At 46.8% G+C, this 14605-nt stretch overlaps 1 protein-coding gene across 38 annotated transcripts in view; it reads left to right on the top strand.

Annotated features, from left to right (window-relative positions):
• Positions 1-14457, top strand: part of SYNRG (synergin gamma) — an 88063-nt gene extending 73606 nt beyond the window's left edge. For 26 of the 38 annotated variants that reach the window (XM_069602778.1, XM_069602779.1, XM_069602760.1 and 23 more), the window contains 3 exons: positions 10522-10632; positions 10993-11028; positions 12030-14457. In XM_069602778.1, the coding sequence (XP_069458879.1) occupies positions 10522-10632; positions 10993-11028; positions 12030-12161 (279 nt within the window). In that variant the 3' untranslated portion in view covers positions 12162-14457. The remainder of the gene's footprint in view (positions 1-10521; positions 10633-10992; positions 11029-12029) is intronic. The other 12 variants (XM_069602763.1, XM_069602762.1, XM_069602755.1 and 9 more) reach the window with 3 other exon arrangements.
• The last annotated feature ends 148 nt before the right edge of the window (positions 14458-14605 follow it).

The following is a 14605-nucleotide window of genomic DNA, read 5'->3' as shown; positions in this document are numbered from 1 at the left end:
CTGTGAGGCTGTGAGATGGAGAGGAATGTCATAAAATCCAGTGTGTCCCCTTTGCACTGTTGGCATCAGAGTTCATCAGAGCCTCTGTATTCAGTCTCACAAAGGTCTCACCTCAACACCCATTTGTTCCATGTTTATTTAGCAGCAAGATATCTACAGCCACACATTAGGAATGTGCGGGTCTGGGTGTCTCCTAAGTCACCCGTCTTCTGCTCCTAACTCTCTACTCCTATGGACCACATTAAGCCTAAACATCGTCAGCATCATTAGCCAACGTTTACTGAGTGCTTACTGTGTGCCAGACCCTATTCATGACTTTCTACATGGATATAATGAATACAGCAGTCTCGTGGGTAGATAATAATATTCTCCCCTGATTAAATGAAGAAACTGAAGCAGAGATATCGGTGAGACCTGGGCTCAGTGTGAAAGAGTCCTAAGTCTGCTTTTTCAACCGCAGTACTCTGTTGCCTCCTTGAATGGGCAGATGGGATGGGTGAAAGCAGAAGGCAAAAGCCTTCTTGAGGAAGATGGGTTGTTCCTTAGCTTCGGGGTTAAAGAGATGAAACACCAGAAGTCTGTCTTGGCAGTGGCTTGATCTAAACAGTCAAGTTATTTTCTGTATACTTTTTCCCCAGTTAATGTCTCAGGACTGTAGAGGAGCTTAAAGGAGTCCCCATTGCCACTTAGATTTTAAGGTTCTTTGTTTTGATGGCAGTTGGTTTCTTATTGTAATTAACACTGAAAACTAGACTGCTGTACAAATCTCTCTCTTCTGATACTGTTAGAAAAAGGTGGCTGCGATGACAGAACTTTTTTTTTTAGCTGTGAACTCTAAAGAAAAGATATCACAGAAGACCAAGTGTGTTAAGCAGGTTCATTATCTATTAGCCCTTTTCCGTTTGGAGCAAAGGATATTTGGGGAGAATCTTAGCCTTGATTACAGCTCTCAGGGAGCTGCTGTTGGGGTGAGGTGGAAGCCAGTTTCGTCCTTGTACATCTTGCTCATGAGAAAGGCTTGCTTTCGAGATCCCGATTGCCCCTCCTGGCTTTCTTTAATTTTTTTCTTTTTTCCTTTTTTAATAAAATATATACTTAGTAAAATGCAAAAATCTTAGTTATACTGCTCGGTGGTCTTGACAGATGCATGCCACACATAGCCCAGGCCTGGTCGAGATCCAAGATAGCCCATCTTCCCAGACGCTTTCCTTACGCTCCTTTGTTGACTTCACCCCACTCAGAGATAAGCCATGTTCTGAGTTTTTACATGAAGGATTAGTTTTGCCCAGACCTTTTTAAAGGAGCCTTAGAATTTGGTTTTGGATTCTGTGAATTAGTCACCCGCCTAGCCTGGGAGTGTTGCCCCCTCACTTACGGAGGCTCTAAATCGCTCACATGGCAAAAGAGGAAGTGAAGGGGAAGACTGGCCAGGCATTCATGCCTCCCCTTCAGACTCCCACTGGGAACAGCCGTTTCCGGCATCCGTGTCTGGATCTGGATGCGTGAGTGACTTTACGTGACCTTTGTTTAGGCCCCAGAAGGATAGACGTCTGCCGCTGGACAGCACAGGAGCACAGTGCGCATTGTGGCTGCCGCTGAGTGTCCACTTCCACAGTCACCCATGCTCTTCCAGCTATAACTGCTCTTTTCACTAGGTTCAGTTCAGTTCAGCCGCTCAGTCGTGTCCGACTCTTTGCGACCCCACGCCAGGCCTCCCTGTCTATCACCAACTCCCAGAGTTCACTCAAACTCACGTCCATCGAGTCAGTGATGCCATCCAGCCATCTCATCCTCTGTCGTCCCCTTCTCCTCCTGCCCCCAATCCCTCCCAGCATCAGAGTCTTTTCCAATGAGTCAACTCTTCGCATGAGGTGGCCAGAGTACTGGAGTTTCAGCTTTAGCATCATTTCTCCTAAAGAACACTCAGGACTGATCTCCTTTAGAATGGACTGGTTGGATCTTCTTGCTAGGTTAGCTGTGAAAAATAATCATTCCCTACTCATATTTCTCCTGATTATACCATGTCATGTGCTCTTGCTAACTGGTGGGCCTTCGGTCCTTAAACCTTACCTGAGGGGCATCCCTGGAGGTCCCCGTGCTCTGTGCTGTACTGAATGAACTAAATCACCACAGCCAGGCTCTTTGGTTCCAGTAACACTGATACAATAGTGACTGTTTCTTTTGCACGAGAACCTGCTGGACCTTGTGCTGTATTCCTTCTCATTCAGTCCTGGTAACATCCCATAAGGTCAGCATAATCCCCAGTTTTACAAGTGCAGAAGTTGGAGCTCAGAAAAGATGAAATTTGCCTGAAACTCACAAACCTGGGATTTGAATGTAAATCATTGCCTAAAACCACTTTTCCTACTGTGTTAGTCCCAGCTTGCAAAGTATTAAAAAATGACTCGTTTCTTCCCACAAAGACTCTATGGGACTCTGCATCAAAAGGAGACTGCACTTCTTTTGCCAAGTGAGAAAGTTCTGGGTGCAGCAGTGATGCTTGGGCTAAGGGAAGCAGAGCACGTCTTAACTTCCAAATTGCGGCTCCTTACCATTTCTTTAAGCTGGAAGTTACACTGGCGGCAGAGTTTTACATGGCCCTCTGTTTAATGCTCCCTTAATCCATGGACTAAAACTCCCTCTTGTGGCAAAAGCGTACCTCTTCTGAGCACTGAGTGAAGAAACTTTTTTCTCAAGAGAGAAAAATCCTCTATTTCAGAGAGGTGAGTGCTTTTTTTTTTGTTGCTGTGGGTCTTTGTTGCTGCACGAGGGCTTTGCTCTAGCTGCTGAGAGCAGGGGCTGCGCTCTAGCTGTGGTGCGGGGGCTTCCGAGTGTGCTGGCGGGGAAGCCCGCCCTTCTCTTGTTGCAGAGCACAGGCTCTGACACGCTCGGGCTTCAGGAGCCGCAGCACATAGCTCGGTAGTTGTGACACGTGGGCTTATTTGCTCTGCAGCACGTGCAGTCTTCCTGGATCAGGGATCGAACGCATGTCCCCTGCGTTGGCAGGCGGATTCCTATCCACTGTGCCACCAGGGAAGTCTGATGAGTGAATTATTATGTTGAGGTTTTATCTCATGGTTGTGGATTGAAGTTCAGTAGGTTTGTAACCAAGACTTCAGTCCTGGAAAACAGAACTGATCTCCTTTGCCATATGGAATCTATGAGAAGAGACAGGACTGTTACTCTTCTGACCTCTAGTCAACTGAAAAGCACCCAGGCTCTCTGATTCCACTATTACCCTCAGTCTAATAGAATTCTTCACTGCTTCCTTTCAATGTGAAATAAGCCGTGAATTTCAGAGTACGTCCTGTTGCTGTGGCATGTCAGGCGAACGGTTTGTTTTTTTAAATAACGATAGCATTTTTATCATCTGGCCCAACCTGCATAGTATTTTAGAGACAGAATATTCTTTGTCTCCACACGACTATCTTTATTTGACCGAAGGTAGATATGGTAGACAGGATAACGCCTCCCCACCCCCAGGAGGTTCATGTTCTAAGCCCTAGAACCTGTGAATGATCTACCTTAGGTGGTGGAAGGGACTTTGCAGATGTGATTACATTAAGGGTCTTTGAATGGGAAACGTACCACAGATCATCTTGGCAGGCCCAGAGGCGTGACAAGGATCCTTATAAGAGGAAGGCAAGAGGACTTCCCTGGTGGTCCCCTGCTTTCAGTCTCTCCCAGCATCAGGGTCTTTTCCAACGAGTCAGCTCTTCGCATCAGGTGGCCAAAGTATTGGAGCTTCAGCATCAGTCCTTCCAGTGAATATTCAGGGTTGATTTTCTTTAGGATTGACTTGTTTGTTCTCCTTGCTGTCCAAGGGACTCTCAAGAATCTTCTCCAACACCACAGTTTGAAAACATCTTCTTTGGCACTCAGCCTTCTTTATGATCCAACTCTCACATCCATACGTGACCACTGGAAAAACCTTGCTTTGACTATATGGACCTTATTGGCAAAGGGATGTCTCTGCATTTTAATATGCTGTCTAGGCTTGTCATAGCTTTTCTTCCAATAATAGGCATCTTTTTAATTTCATGGCTTCAAAGCAGCGTGACAATCAAAAGAGAGAGAGACTAGCGGATGCTGCCCTCTTGGCTTTGGAGATGGAACTGTGATCCACAGAGTGTGCAGGCAGTCTCTAGACACTAAAAAAGATGAAGATGTGTGTTCTCCCCTAGAATTCCCATAAGAAAAGCAGTGTTGCCAACTCACTTTAGACTTCTGACCTCCAGAACTCTAAGAGAATAAATTTTATTTCAGTCAAATTAAGTTTGATGGTAACAAACACCGCCACCACCCTCTTTGGCAGTGTGAAACAACAGAGCTTTATTCCCGGCTCCTGTTCCATGTCCATCTCAAGTTGGAGGGGCTGTATGCCATGCCCTCCTTACTCCAGCATCTGGGTTGATAGAGCTTCACCGAATGGAACAAAATAGTTGGTCTCCAGGAGAGGATCAAGGGAACATGGCAAATAACACATTGGCCTTAAAGACTTCCTTCCAAAAGTGAGTGTATTACTTATCCTCAGTCTCTTAACACCATGACAAGTCACCCGGCCGTGTCTAATGCAGAGGGACAGAGAAGGAGAATAAGGCTATCAGTAAGGAATGCTAATTGCTACCAAACTCTTCTTCCTTAATAGTGATTTTCTTGGACACCATTTTGCTGCTGCTGCTAGGTCGCTTCAGTCGTGTCCGACTCTGTGCGACCCCATAGACAGCAGCCCACCAGGCTTCCCCGTCCCTGGGGTTCTCCAGGCAAGAACACTGGAGTGGGTTGCCATTTCCTTCTCCAATGCATGAAAGTGAAAAGTGAAAGGGAAGTCACTCAGTCGTGCCCGACTCACAGCGACCCCATGGACTGCAGCCCACCAGGCTTCTCCGTCCATGGGATTTTCCAGGCAAGAGTACTGGAGTGGGGTGCCATCGCCTGCTCTGGGATACCGTTTCAGCAGTTTATTATTGGCTAAAGATTCAGGATTATATCGATATATCCCAGCCTGCCTCTGGGACTTGTCAGTGTATACAGGCCAAGTATCAGATCGCTGGTTTTTAACCTTCGCTAAATACGTGACACACTTGCCAGCTAAACTAGGTGACACGCGGTTTAAGGTGGCCTGTAGAGGGCGTGCCTCCTTCTAGAGCTAGGGCCCTTTGATTGGCGTCGCACTGTTACTGTGGCTACAGTAATGCCCTTGCTAATAGAAGTGTGTTTATGAAGGGTGATCTTGTCATTTGAAAGATTAATTTGACTGCAGAGTAATTTATGCAGAGCCTTATGATTTTCCACTGGAATTTACAATATGACCTTTTCGTTTGCTTCTTTTATTCCTTTGGTAAACATATATTAAAGGGCTTTTATTAACTTTCTTTTTTTCTTTAGGATTTAGTTTCCTTGGGTTCTAATTATTTCTCAAACAGGCCTTCTTCAATAACATGATGAATGTCTATAATGTAGATTACAGACATGCTACTATGTTTTTCACCAGTTCAAAGAGCATGTTAGATTTTATTATCAAAGTGAATAATTGTGATAATCATTTCGAGTATTTGATCCTTTCCAGTGCCCTTGTTATGTATCTGTGAGGACCCTAACACCAGTTGGAGGAGGGAGGGAGGGCATGTGAAATTGTTGCCATTTTACAAAGGACAGAATTGGATGACAAGCAAGTGACGGTGCCACCTGTTTCTCGGTTTGACCAAATAGGTCATGATCACACTAAGGAAGAAAAAGAGTTATCCTCCGACTTGGCTAAGGTGGAGTAGGTTCATACAGTTGAATCTTCCGCCTCCCCTTCTCTTCTCTGAGAACCGTCTATCATACTTCCTTCCCTACGTGTGATCTGAATGGATTTAGCTCAGGTTAGTTTGAGATATTTGTGGAACCTGGCACATGGTTTATCATTTCAGATTCAAAAGGGATGAGGAACTATTATATATAATCTACACATTTTCCTGGAGAGAGAAGCCCCCTTTTTTTTCCCCCTGGGAAAAAATAATATAGTTATGCAAATACAAAGACAGTATGGTGACTCCTCAGTGGTTCAGCCTAAAGTAACTATGGAACATGTAGCCGTTATTTTATCCTCAAATTTGCCGTTATCCTGGTCATCTCAGCATTCTTGAAGAAGAACCAAAGCCAACTCGCCAGGCTCCCAGATCCGTCACACTCTGGACTACAAGCCCTTGTTTCTGTTTCACTGAAGCCACCCCTTGGCGTGATCACTCTGGATTGTGTTATCAAGCGTCACACTGCAGAGCCGAGGCAGTCTTAAACTCAGACATTTTTCTGAGCCCATCTTGGCAACTTAAGACCTTTCTCGCTCTTGATTTGTTCTGTTCTTGTTTCTGGTTTTCCAGACGGGACAGTGGCCCTTTTACTGTGTTCCTGTGGACTCCCATCTTCATTTCCTTTCCCGTGTGCCGAAGCATGTTCCTTAGCGTTTGAGATTATTCCTGTCTATGCAAGGACAGTCAGCTGTCCTGGTTAGCTCAGGACCAAGGGGTTTCCTCAGAGCTAAGATGGGAATAGTCATTCATTTAAAGTTACTCACTTATTTTCGGCTGTGCTGGGTCTTCACTGCTGCTCACAGGCTTCCCTAGTTGCAGCGAGTGGGGGCTACTCTCTCTCGTCCCGGTGGCTGCTCTTGTCGCAGAGCACGGGCTCCGTGGGGTGCAGGCCTCAGTAGTTGTGGCACACGCGCCTGCTTGCCTTCTGGCACGTGGGATCTTCCCAGACCAGGAGTCGAATCCATGTCCCCCGCATTGGCAGGTGGATTCTTATCCACTGGACCACCAGGAAGTCCATAAATCGGGGATAGTCTTGCACCGATCAGGAAGTTGGCCACCTTTTCCCATGGAAATCCACAGATGCTTCACACTGGGGCTTGACTTGTTGATTTTCTAGATTTAAAGGGACACAGAGGAAATATTAATGTAGGTTAAACTTAAAAGTATGCTCTTTGTGTAGCCCTTCTGTTGTGAGTAGAACCAAAAGTTGGGTAAAGATTCTGCAGTATTCAAAAACTATTATCTGATTCAGCAAAGAAGTCACTCACGTATTTGATAGACAAATGAAGTTCCAAAGTATGTCTGAGTGGTGACACTCTAGCCCTTGTCCTTCACGTTAGACATCAGCATTCACATCAGAAGCAACACTCTTTCAGGAGAGCAAGCAGAGGTTGACTGTTGATCGAAGAGTTGGGCAAAAATCCAAGAAAGCATTTGTGAGAATAAGATACTATGGGGGCGGGTGGGCGGGGGAAGAACTTCCCTGGCAGTCCAGGAGTTAAGACTCTACACTTTCACTGTCAGGGCAACTAAGATCCCACGTGCTGTGCAGTGCAGTTAAAAAAAAAAAGATACTATGTGAAATTTACAAGAAAAGGATGGTATGTTTTATTATTTGTAAAATATGTGCTACACATTCTTCGTATCAGTAAAGCTTATAATAAGCTTACGTGCCTGTGTGGGTTTGTGTGTATGTATATATTTACATGCATGCATGCATAAGTCTTCCTCTTTGGAAAGTCAGTTCTTAATTGAGCCAGGAAGGGAGCAGTTTTGTCCCCAAATTAGCCAGGGATCCTGCTAAACATCCTGCATGCAGAGGACAGGGCCCCACAGCAAAGATTTTACCAGCTTAAAATGTCAATGGTGCCAAATTTAAGAAACTCTGTTCTAGGGCATACATAAGAAATATAAATTAGTTCAGGTATACCTAACTTCTACCCAATAAGAATCCAAAATCTTATTTTCTTGATTAGATTTTTTATATTGAAGTATAATTTATTTATAATATACTGATTTCTGCTGTACAGAAAAGTGGCTCACTTACATATATACATTCTTTTTTTAATATTCTTTTCCATTATGGTGCATCGTCAGACACTGAACATAGTTCTCTGGGCTGTACAGTGGGACCCTGTTGGTTCTCCGTTCTGTGTATAAAAGCTTATATCTGCTGACCTCAACCCCCGCTGTGTCCCTCCCTCGGTCCCCACCCTCCTGGCCACCAGACTGTTCTGTCTGTCTTTCTGTTCGTTGACAGGCCCATCTGTGTCATATTTCAGATTCCACGTGTAAGTGGTATCACGTGGGATTTGCTTTTTCCGACTTCACCTGGGGTAATAATCTCGAGGTCCGTCTGTGTTGCTGCAGTGGGCATTATTCTGTCCCCTGTCACGGCTCTGTTTTATCCCCTTGTGCGTGTGTGCCGCGCCTTTTGCGCCCGTGTGTCCGTCAGTGGGCGGTCTCCGTGTCTGGGCTATTCCAGATAGTGCCGCTGTGAACAGAGGGGTGCGCGTGTCTCTTCACATTACAGTCTTGTCTGGGTATAAGGCCAGGAGTGGGATTGTTGCGTCATATGGCGACTCTCTTTTCAGCTTTTTGAGGAACAGCCACACTGTTCTACATAGTGGCTACAGCAATTTATATTCCCACCAACAGTGCAGGAAGGTTCATTTTTCTTCACCCTCTCTCCAGCATTTGTTATTTGTAGACTTTTTAATAATTGCCTTTCTGACTGGTGGGAGGCGGTACTTCACTGTAGTTTTGATTTGCATTTATCTGATAATTAGTGATGCTGAGCATCTTTTCCTGTGCCTGCTGGCCATCTGTATGTCTTGTTTAAAGAAGTGTCTGTTTAGGTCCTCTGCCCATTTTTTGACTGGGCGGTTTTGTTGTTGAGTTGTATGAGCTGCTGATGTATTTTGGATGTTAAGCCCCTGTCAGTCACGTTGTTTGCAAATGTTTTCTCCCACTCTGGTTGTGTGTTTCATTTTGCTGCTTTTGTCTCTCTGGCTGTTTTTGTCTTGCTTTAGTATTCAGTCTATTTCATAATTGCAGAATAACTCACATGCAATGAAACGCTCCGGTCTTAAATGTAGTTGGAACAGTTTTGACAAATGTACTCAACCATGTAGCCCACACCCCTCAATACGTGGAGAGCTTCCATCACCCGCTCAAGTTCCCTTTTGCCCCTTCCCAGTCCTCTGATCTGATTCCCAAAACAGCCATCTATTTTCTGTAACTTTGCGTCATCCTCGATCTGCCTGTTCTGGAACCTAATCTAGATGAAGTCACGCATTGCGCATGCTCTTGGGTCAGCTTCTTTTACATCGTGTGTTGTAAAAATTCATCTGTGTTGTATCAGTTTGACCCCCTTTTATCACTGAGTAATATTTCATTGTATTAATATGCTGTGTTCTTTTAAAATCTATTTTCTTGTTTATCGATACAAGCTGTTTCCAGTTTGGGCTAATAGGAATAGAGCTGCTGTGAACATTTGGCATACAAGACTTTTGTTAACGTGTTTGCATTTCTCTTGGATAAATACCTAGGAATTAAAAGCTTCATATGATAGATGTGTATTATAACTTTTAAGAAATTAACAGCTTTAATCTTTAGTCTACACATTCCATATTTCATACTTTTTTTTTGGTAAGAAAATAATGCATATAAAGAGCCTAGTGCACTGCTTAGCATAGGTAAGGGCTTGGCTTATTAGCTGTTATTATCTTGGGTTGGCATACAAGGTCGTTTGGGTTTTCCTGTAACATTTTATGGAAAAGCTCTTAATGAACTCTTTGGCCAGCCCAGTATTTACTCTGTCTAGCTAGTAATGTCCAGCTCCCTCTTTCTGGAGCACCAGAGCCATATGTCCACCTGCCTGCTCATGCAGCGTCCGAGCTCCGCTGACCCGCAGGCAGCTTCCATTTGGCTTGCACCAGCCCGGGCTCTTCTCCCGGTCTCTACCCCAAACTCGTTCTCCTCTCACACGTCTCTGTAGGGTGGATCCTCTCAGGTGCCCAGTCCTCCAGGCCTGTTGATTCTGGGGCCTGAAGAGCTCCCCATGTGCCCATTTCTGTCCACCGTTGCTGTCCAGAGTGCAGACCGCATCCTGTCAGCATCCAGCGACAACGCTTAAGGCTCTCCAGGATGAAGCCTCAGCCCCTCATACTCCTTTCAAGGCCTTTGTGCTCCCGCTTTGTCTCCTCCCTCTGTCCATAAGCTCGGCTCCCACCCCCTAGATTTCTCCTCCTGCCGGATCTGCTTAGAGGCTTTTGCCCGTGCTGCTTATCCCACATAAATACCTTTCCCTCCCCACCTCATCCTACCCCACCCCTCCCCCAGCCAAGCCCCCTCAGGACTCAGCCCCGATGACTGTAAATTCCGGGACGCGTTCTCTGCCACCCCGCTCCTTTCCCCTAAGTCGGGTCAGTGCCCCAGCCCCTCCGCGCTTTGCTCTGGCCCTTGGTTCTTACGCACATGCTGGTGTGGCTCTCAGCACACGTGTTGCCTGATACCCACCTCACCCCGACCCAAAACTGAGCTCTGAGGGTAGGGACCAGTTTTCACGCATCCTGACATCCCCAGGGAAATGGAATGATCGTGCTGGCGGTGGTAGAGTGTTTACTGAATTTGCTGCTGGACCTACTGAGAGGTGGGATCAGAGAGCTGAGCCAAGCAGCGTGGGGAACTGCTGTCTCCTTACCTGTTTGTCTTGTCATCACAGCCTGATGAAAATTCACTGGATTTTTCCTCTTGTATGCTCCGGCCTGGGATTAAAAACGCTCAGGAGCTGGCTTGCGGGGTGTGCCTCTTGAACGTGGACTCCAGGAGCCGGGTAAGTCACCACCTCCCCCGACACCGCTTACCAGGCAGAGCTCATCCCTGACAGGACCCGGGGCACGAGCCCACCTGGCCCACTTCTCCGCATGGTCTGTGACCAGAGGCGGGGAGCTGATCAAGTCCTGAGATGGGACCAGAGAAGCAGAGGCTTCCTTCCAAGGGGGGTGCGGGGAGCTGTTGCAGGAACGGGTGCAGGCTTGCCTTTCTGTGGAGTGGGCTCATTTGCCTTGGGCCTGCAGCCCCCTCTGCAGGCAGGGTGGCACAGGGAGAAGGGTCGACCTGTCAGGACTTGTTTGCAGGCCAGAGGCCCTGTGCTGGGAATTTTGTTGACCTTATGGTTTCAACATTATTTCAGAAAGAAGAGAAGCCTGCAGAAGAGCATCCTAAAAAAGTATGAACCACTTACTTGTTACCTTAGTGTCTCCCATCTTGATTTTGAATGTGGAGGGCAAGTTCAGTGATTCCACTGTCATCCTGAGCTGTTCAATCACAGATGCTTTGCTGAGTCCTTTCCATTCCCAGTGTCCGACTCAGTCACTAATGTGTCCACGCGGGTCACTTCCGTCTTGTGTGCATGCTTTGTGGCTCAGAATCGGCTTCTGGTATGGCGGTTATTTTCCTCTAGGAGGAACAGGGTAACAGAAAGGGCAGCTTCTGGAAAATCAGGTCATCATGACACAGAGGAGGTTAGAGAGCTTCAGCACTTGGCTGTTAGCAGACAGAAACAGATTTGGGGGGAGGGAAAGTTAGAGTTTTATTTATTTGTAGACGTTTAGAAAACACCCCAGGAAGTGGTTGAGGTTAGGCCTGGCTGGCTGTAACTTACCTGCAAGCACTATTCATTTGGAAAGCATTCTTAGGTGTTTGGTATCTTTTTTACAAGCCCTGAACCTATTTGGACATTTTAATGATGTCAGTTCGGCTCTCAGCTCCCAGTGGCATTAGACCCATTTTAATCTTGAGTTTCCTCTGATGATAGGACTTTATGAGCCTCCGAAACCTCAGGGATGGCATGTAACAGTCAAATGCCAGCCTCAGGGAAGGGCTTCCTTCTTCACAAAGAGATCAAAATGATCCCCAGCCCTTGGCTATTTTCGTTCCCCTGTCATGACCCCTGCCAACCCCCCACAGCCTCTGTGTGCCTTTTCTCGGAAAGATTTGACCTCCTTTTGCTGAAACTGGGTTTAACAGTAAAGATTTTTTTATGCCTTTAATTAGCGGCACAAAACTTTTCTCGCTTGAATTCCTGTAGCCACCTGCTCAGCTTTTGTGTGTGCGCCAGTCTGGCCTCAGCCTCTGTGTCCTGGAGCGGGGTCCGTGCGGCTGCCGGTCAGCGCCTGGGTGTGGAGGGAGCCTGACCACTCCCCCTCCGTGTCTGTTTCTTCCTGGCAGGCGTTCAACTCGGAAACTGACAGCTTCAAGCTGGCGTACGGGGGACACCAGTATCACGCCAGCTGTGCCAACTTCTGGATCAACTGTGTCGAACCAAAACCGCCCGGCCTGATCCTGCCTGATTTGCTCTGAAAGCTCCTGACAGCTCCTCTATTACGTACCCAGCTGGGTTTGTTTTTTTCCACCACACCCCTTGGGGTGACAGGGACCAATAAACAGAATGTGAGTGCTGTGGAGCAACCCGCCCCCCCCCCCCGCCCCACCCCTTCAGGAGGGAAGCCTCAAGAGGTGGGGGAGGGGCTGTGCAAGTTCCCAGTCCTTCCCACAGACGAACTTTGCCCCCAAGTTCCCGCGGCCAGTCTTTGGGATTTCAGGTCAAACCGCCCTACCCAAACTGCACGAGACACTGGAAGTTTGCTAACTTACCTCTAGTTCTCTTAAGATGTTTTAAAATATGGACCACAGTTGCCTTTATCTAAGGCATAATTTGCTGCTGCAGCACGGAAACTGTGAAGAATTGACATTTGAAGAAAATTAAATTCTTGCTCTAGGACTGGAGTCAGAAGGATTTCGAGCCAGTGTTTGTGTATCTGGAGCACTTACTGTTGTGTGAAGTAGAATGCATTTAGCCACATGTAGTGTGTTAATATCTGAAATGACTAGAAAGGGGGACACTGTGATTAAACGGATATTCTTTTATAGAAAAATGTCAGCTTCTCTCCACTGGACAGCGGCAGGTGGGTGAGGGCGGGCTTACCAGCTCTAGTGTCGCAACAGAATCGTTCTCCACTCCGTTCGCGCATTGCAAAGACTGGCAGCTTTCAGGAAGACTTTCAAAGCACACCTGGGAACTTCGCAGTGGAGAACGTCCATTTCGACCGAGCGCTGAATCTTGGTGTATCTGGATGAATGTCGTTGCCCATGGGGGTCTTCACTGAAGGCCCCGTGTTGCTTCACACACAGGCTGTGAACGTGGTATTTTTCTTCAGACAAGGTTTGGAAAGGCAGCTGGATGAAATCTCTTTGCGAAGGCCTCTGTCCAGATTTCCAAGAACGCCTGCACAGGGACCAATGCGTTTCTCTGTGAGAGACCTGGAAATTGCTCAGGGTTGGATGGTGGAGCTCGTGGCCCAGCAAGAAGAGTAAGGTGTGTATTTGTGGTAGAGGCACGTGACTTGGAAGCAATGGCAGGAAATTGCTCAGAACCAGCACTGAATTTTAGAAGGAAAAGGCTCATGCCCTCTGTTGTGTGTTTTTTTTCCTTTGGCCTCACTGTGTAGCTTGTGGGATCATAGCTGCCCTACCAGGAATTGAACCTGCGTCTTCAGCAGTGAAAGCACAGAGTCTACACCACTGGGTCGCCAGGGAGCTCCTTCATGCTCTCTGGTGTAGGGAATTTTCTTTGCTGCTTAAACCGAACGCATAAAATCAGGGGGCAAAAGTCAAGGAGTAAGGACTGTGCTGTTCCTGGGAAGAACACGTCAATCTGGGGCACTCGTTTCTGTTGTGAATTACGTGTCTATGAGGCGATTTTGAACCTTGTGTGCTTCACTCTGTGTGGCTTAAGCTCTCTGACACAGACTTAGTTTTTTCCAGTTTGTAAACTGGAAAAGTTGGCTTTGTCTCTTTACGTAATTAACTAGATCATTTTTCCCTCCTCAGGACAAAACTTGGGGCAATTCGATTTTGCTACATCTTACATCTTTTACTTCCACCCTCCCCACGAAAGGTAGAGAACATTCTCATTCCTGAGCTGTTGGGGCTTCTGCTTTACCTGGCTGCATGCCAGGATGCAGACAAGGGTTGCTGAGATAAATCTGTTTTTTCTCATCTGTTGCGGATGATACCATCTCCAGCTGCTAATAACCAGAACAGCTGTGTCTCTGATTGCTACCTTTGCCCTCCACAGGGCCAGCGGGTGTTAGTGACGTCACAAACGGGCCGGTTTCTAGTGAACTTTGCCTGGGGCCTCGGGGCTCCACTTCAGCCTGAGCAGTGCCCCGGGTTTCGTGCAGCCTTCTCACTGGTCTTGTACGTTCCGTGATGGACCACGGTCACAAGTCGACCTTTGCAACAAGAGACGTCTCCCGGTTTCACAGAATCTCCACGGCAGAGACATTTTCAGAAACGCTGTGTGCACTATTCTTCTGTCACTGTGGTCCATATTGATGACAATGCTCACCTGTTAACTAGATAGGTTTCCATTTCTAGATGTATTGCAGAACGCCTGAGATAAAACTCGTAAGTATAATTACTGCTGACCTTAGCAAGTACGGTTGGTTTAGTCACCTCATGGGAAGTGCCAGAGGACAAATACAGCAGGCATCAACGAAAAGCTTTTGCTGCAGAGCGTTCACTACTTTCAGGATCTTGTTTAGTACTGGAAATGCTTTATTCGATCTGCCAATAAAGATTGGGGAGTGTGGAATTCCGTCACGTTGATTTTCTTTACGCAGGTTTATTAAAATGAGTCAACACTGCATTCAGCTTCACCTCAATGCCTGTTAGCCAAGAGCCCAGTGTCCTTGGAAACAGTAACCAGGGTTACTCACTTCCATAGAATGCATTGTGCAAGC

Source organism: Ovis canadensis, chromosome 11, assembly GCF_042477335.2.
Source record: "Ovis canadensis isolate MfBH-ARS-UI-01 breed Bighorn chromosome 11, ARS-UI_OviCan_v2, whole genome shotgun sequence".
NCBI lineage: Eukaryota > Metazoa > Chordata > Mammalia > Artiodactyla > Bovidae > Ovis > Ovis canadensis.
Note: the sequence above shows the minus strand (reverse complement) of the source record. Positions and strands in the feature narration are given on the sequence as shown.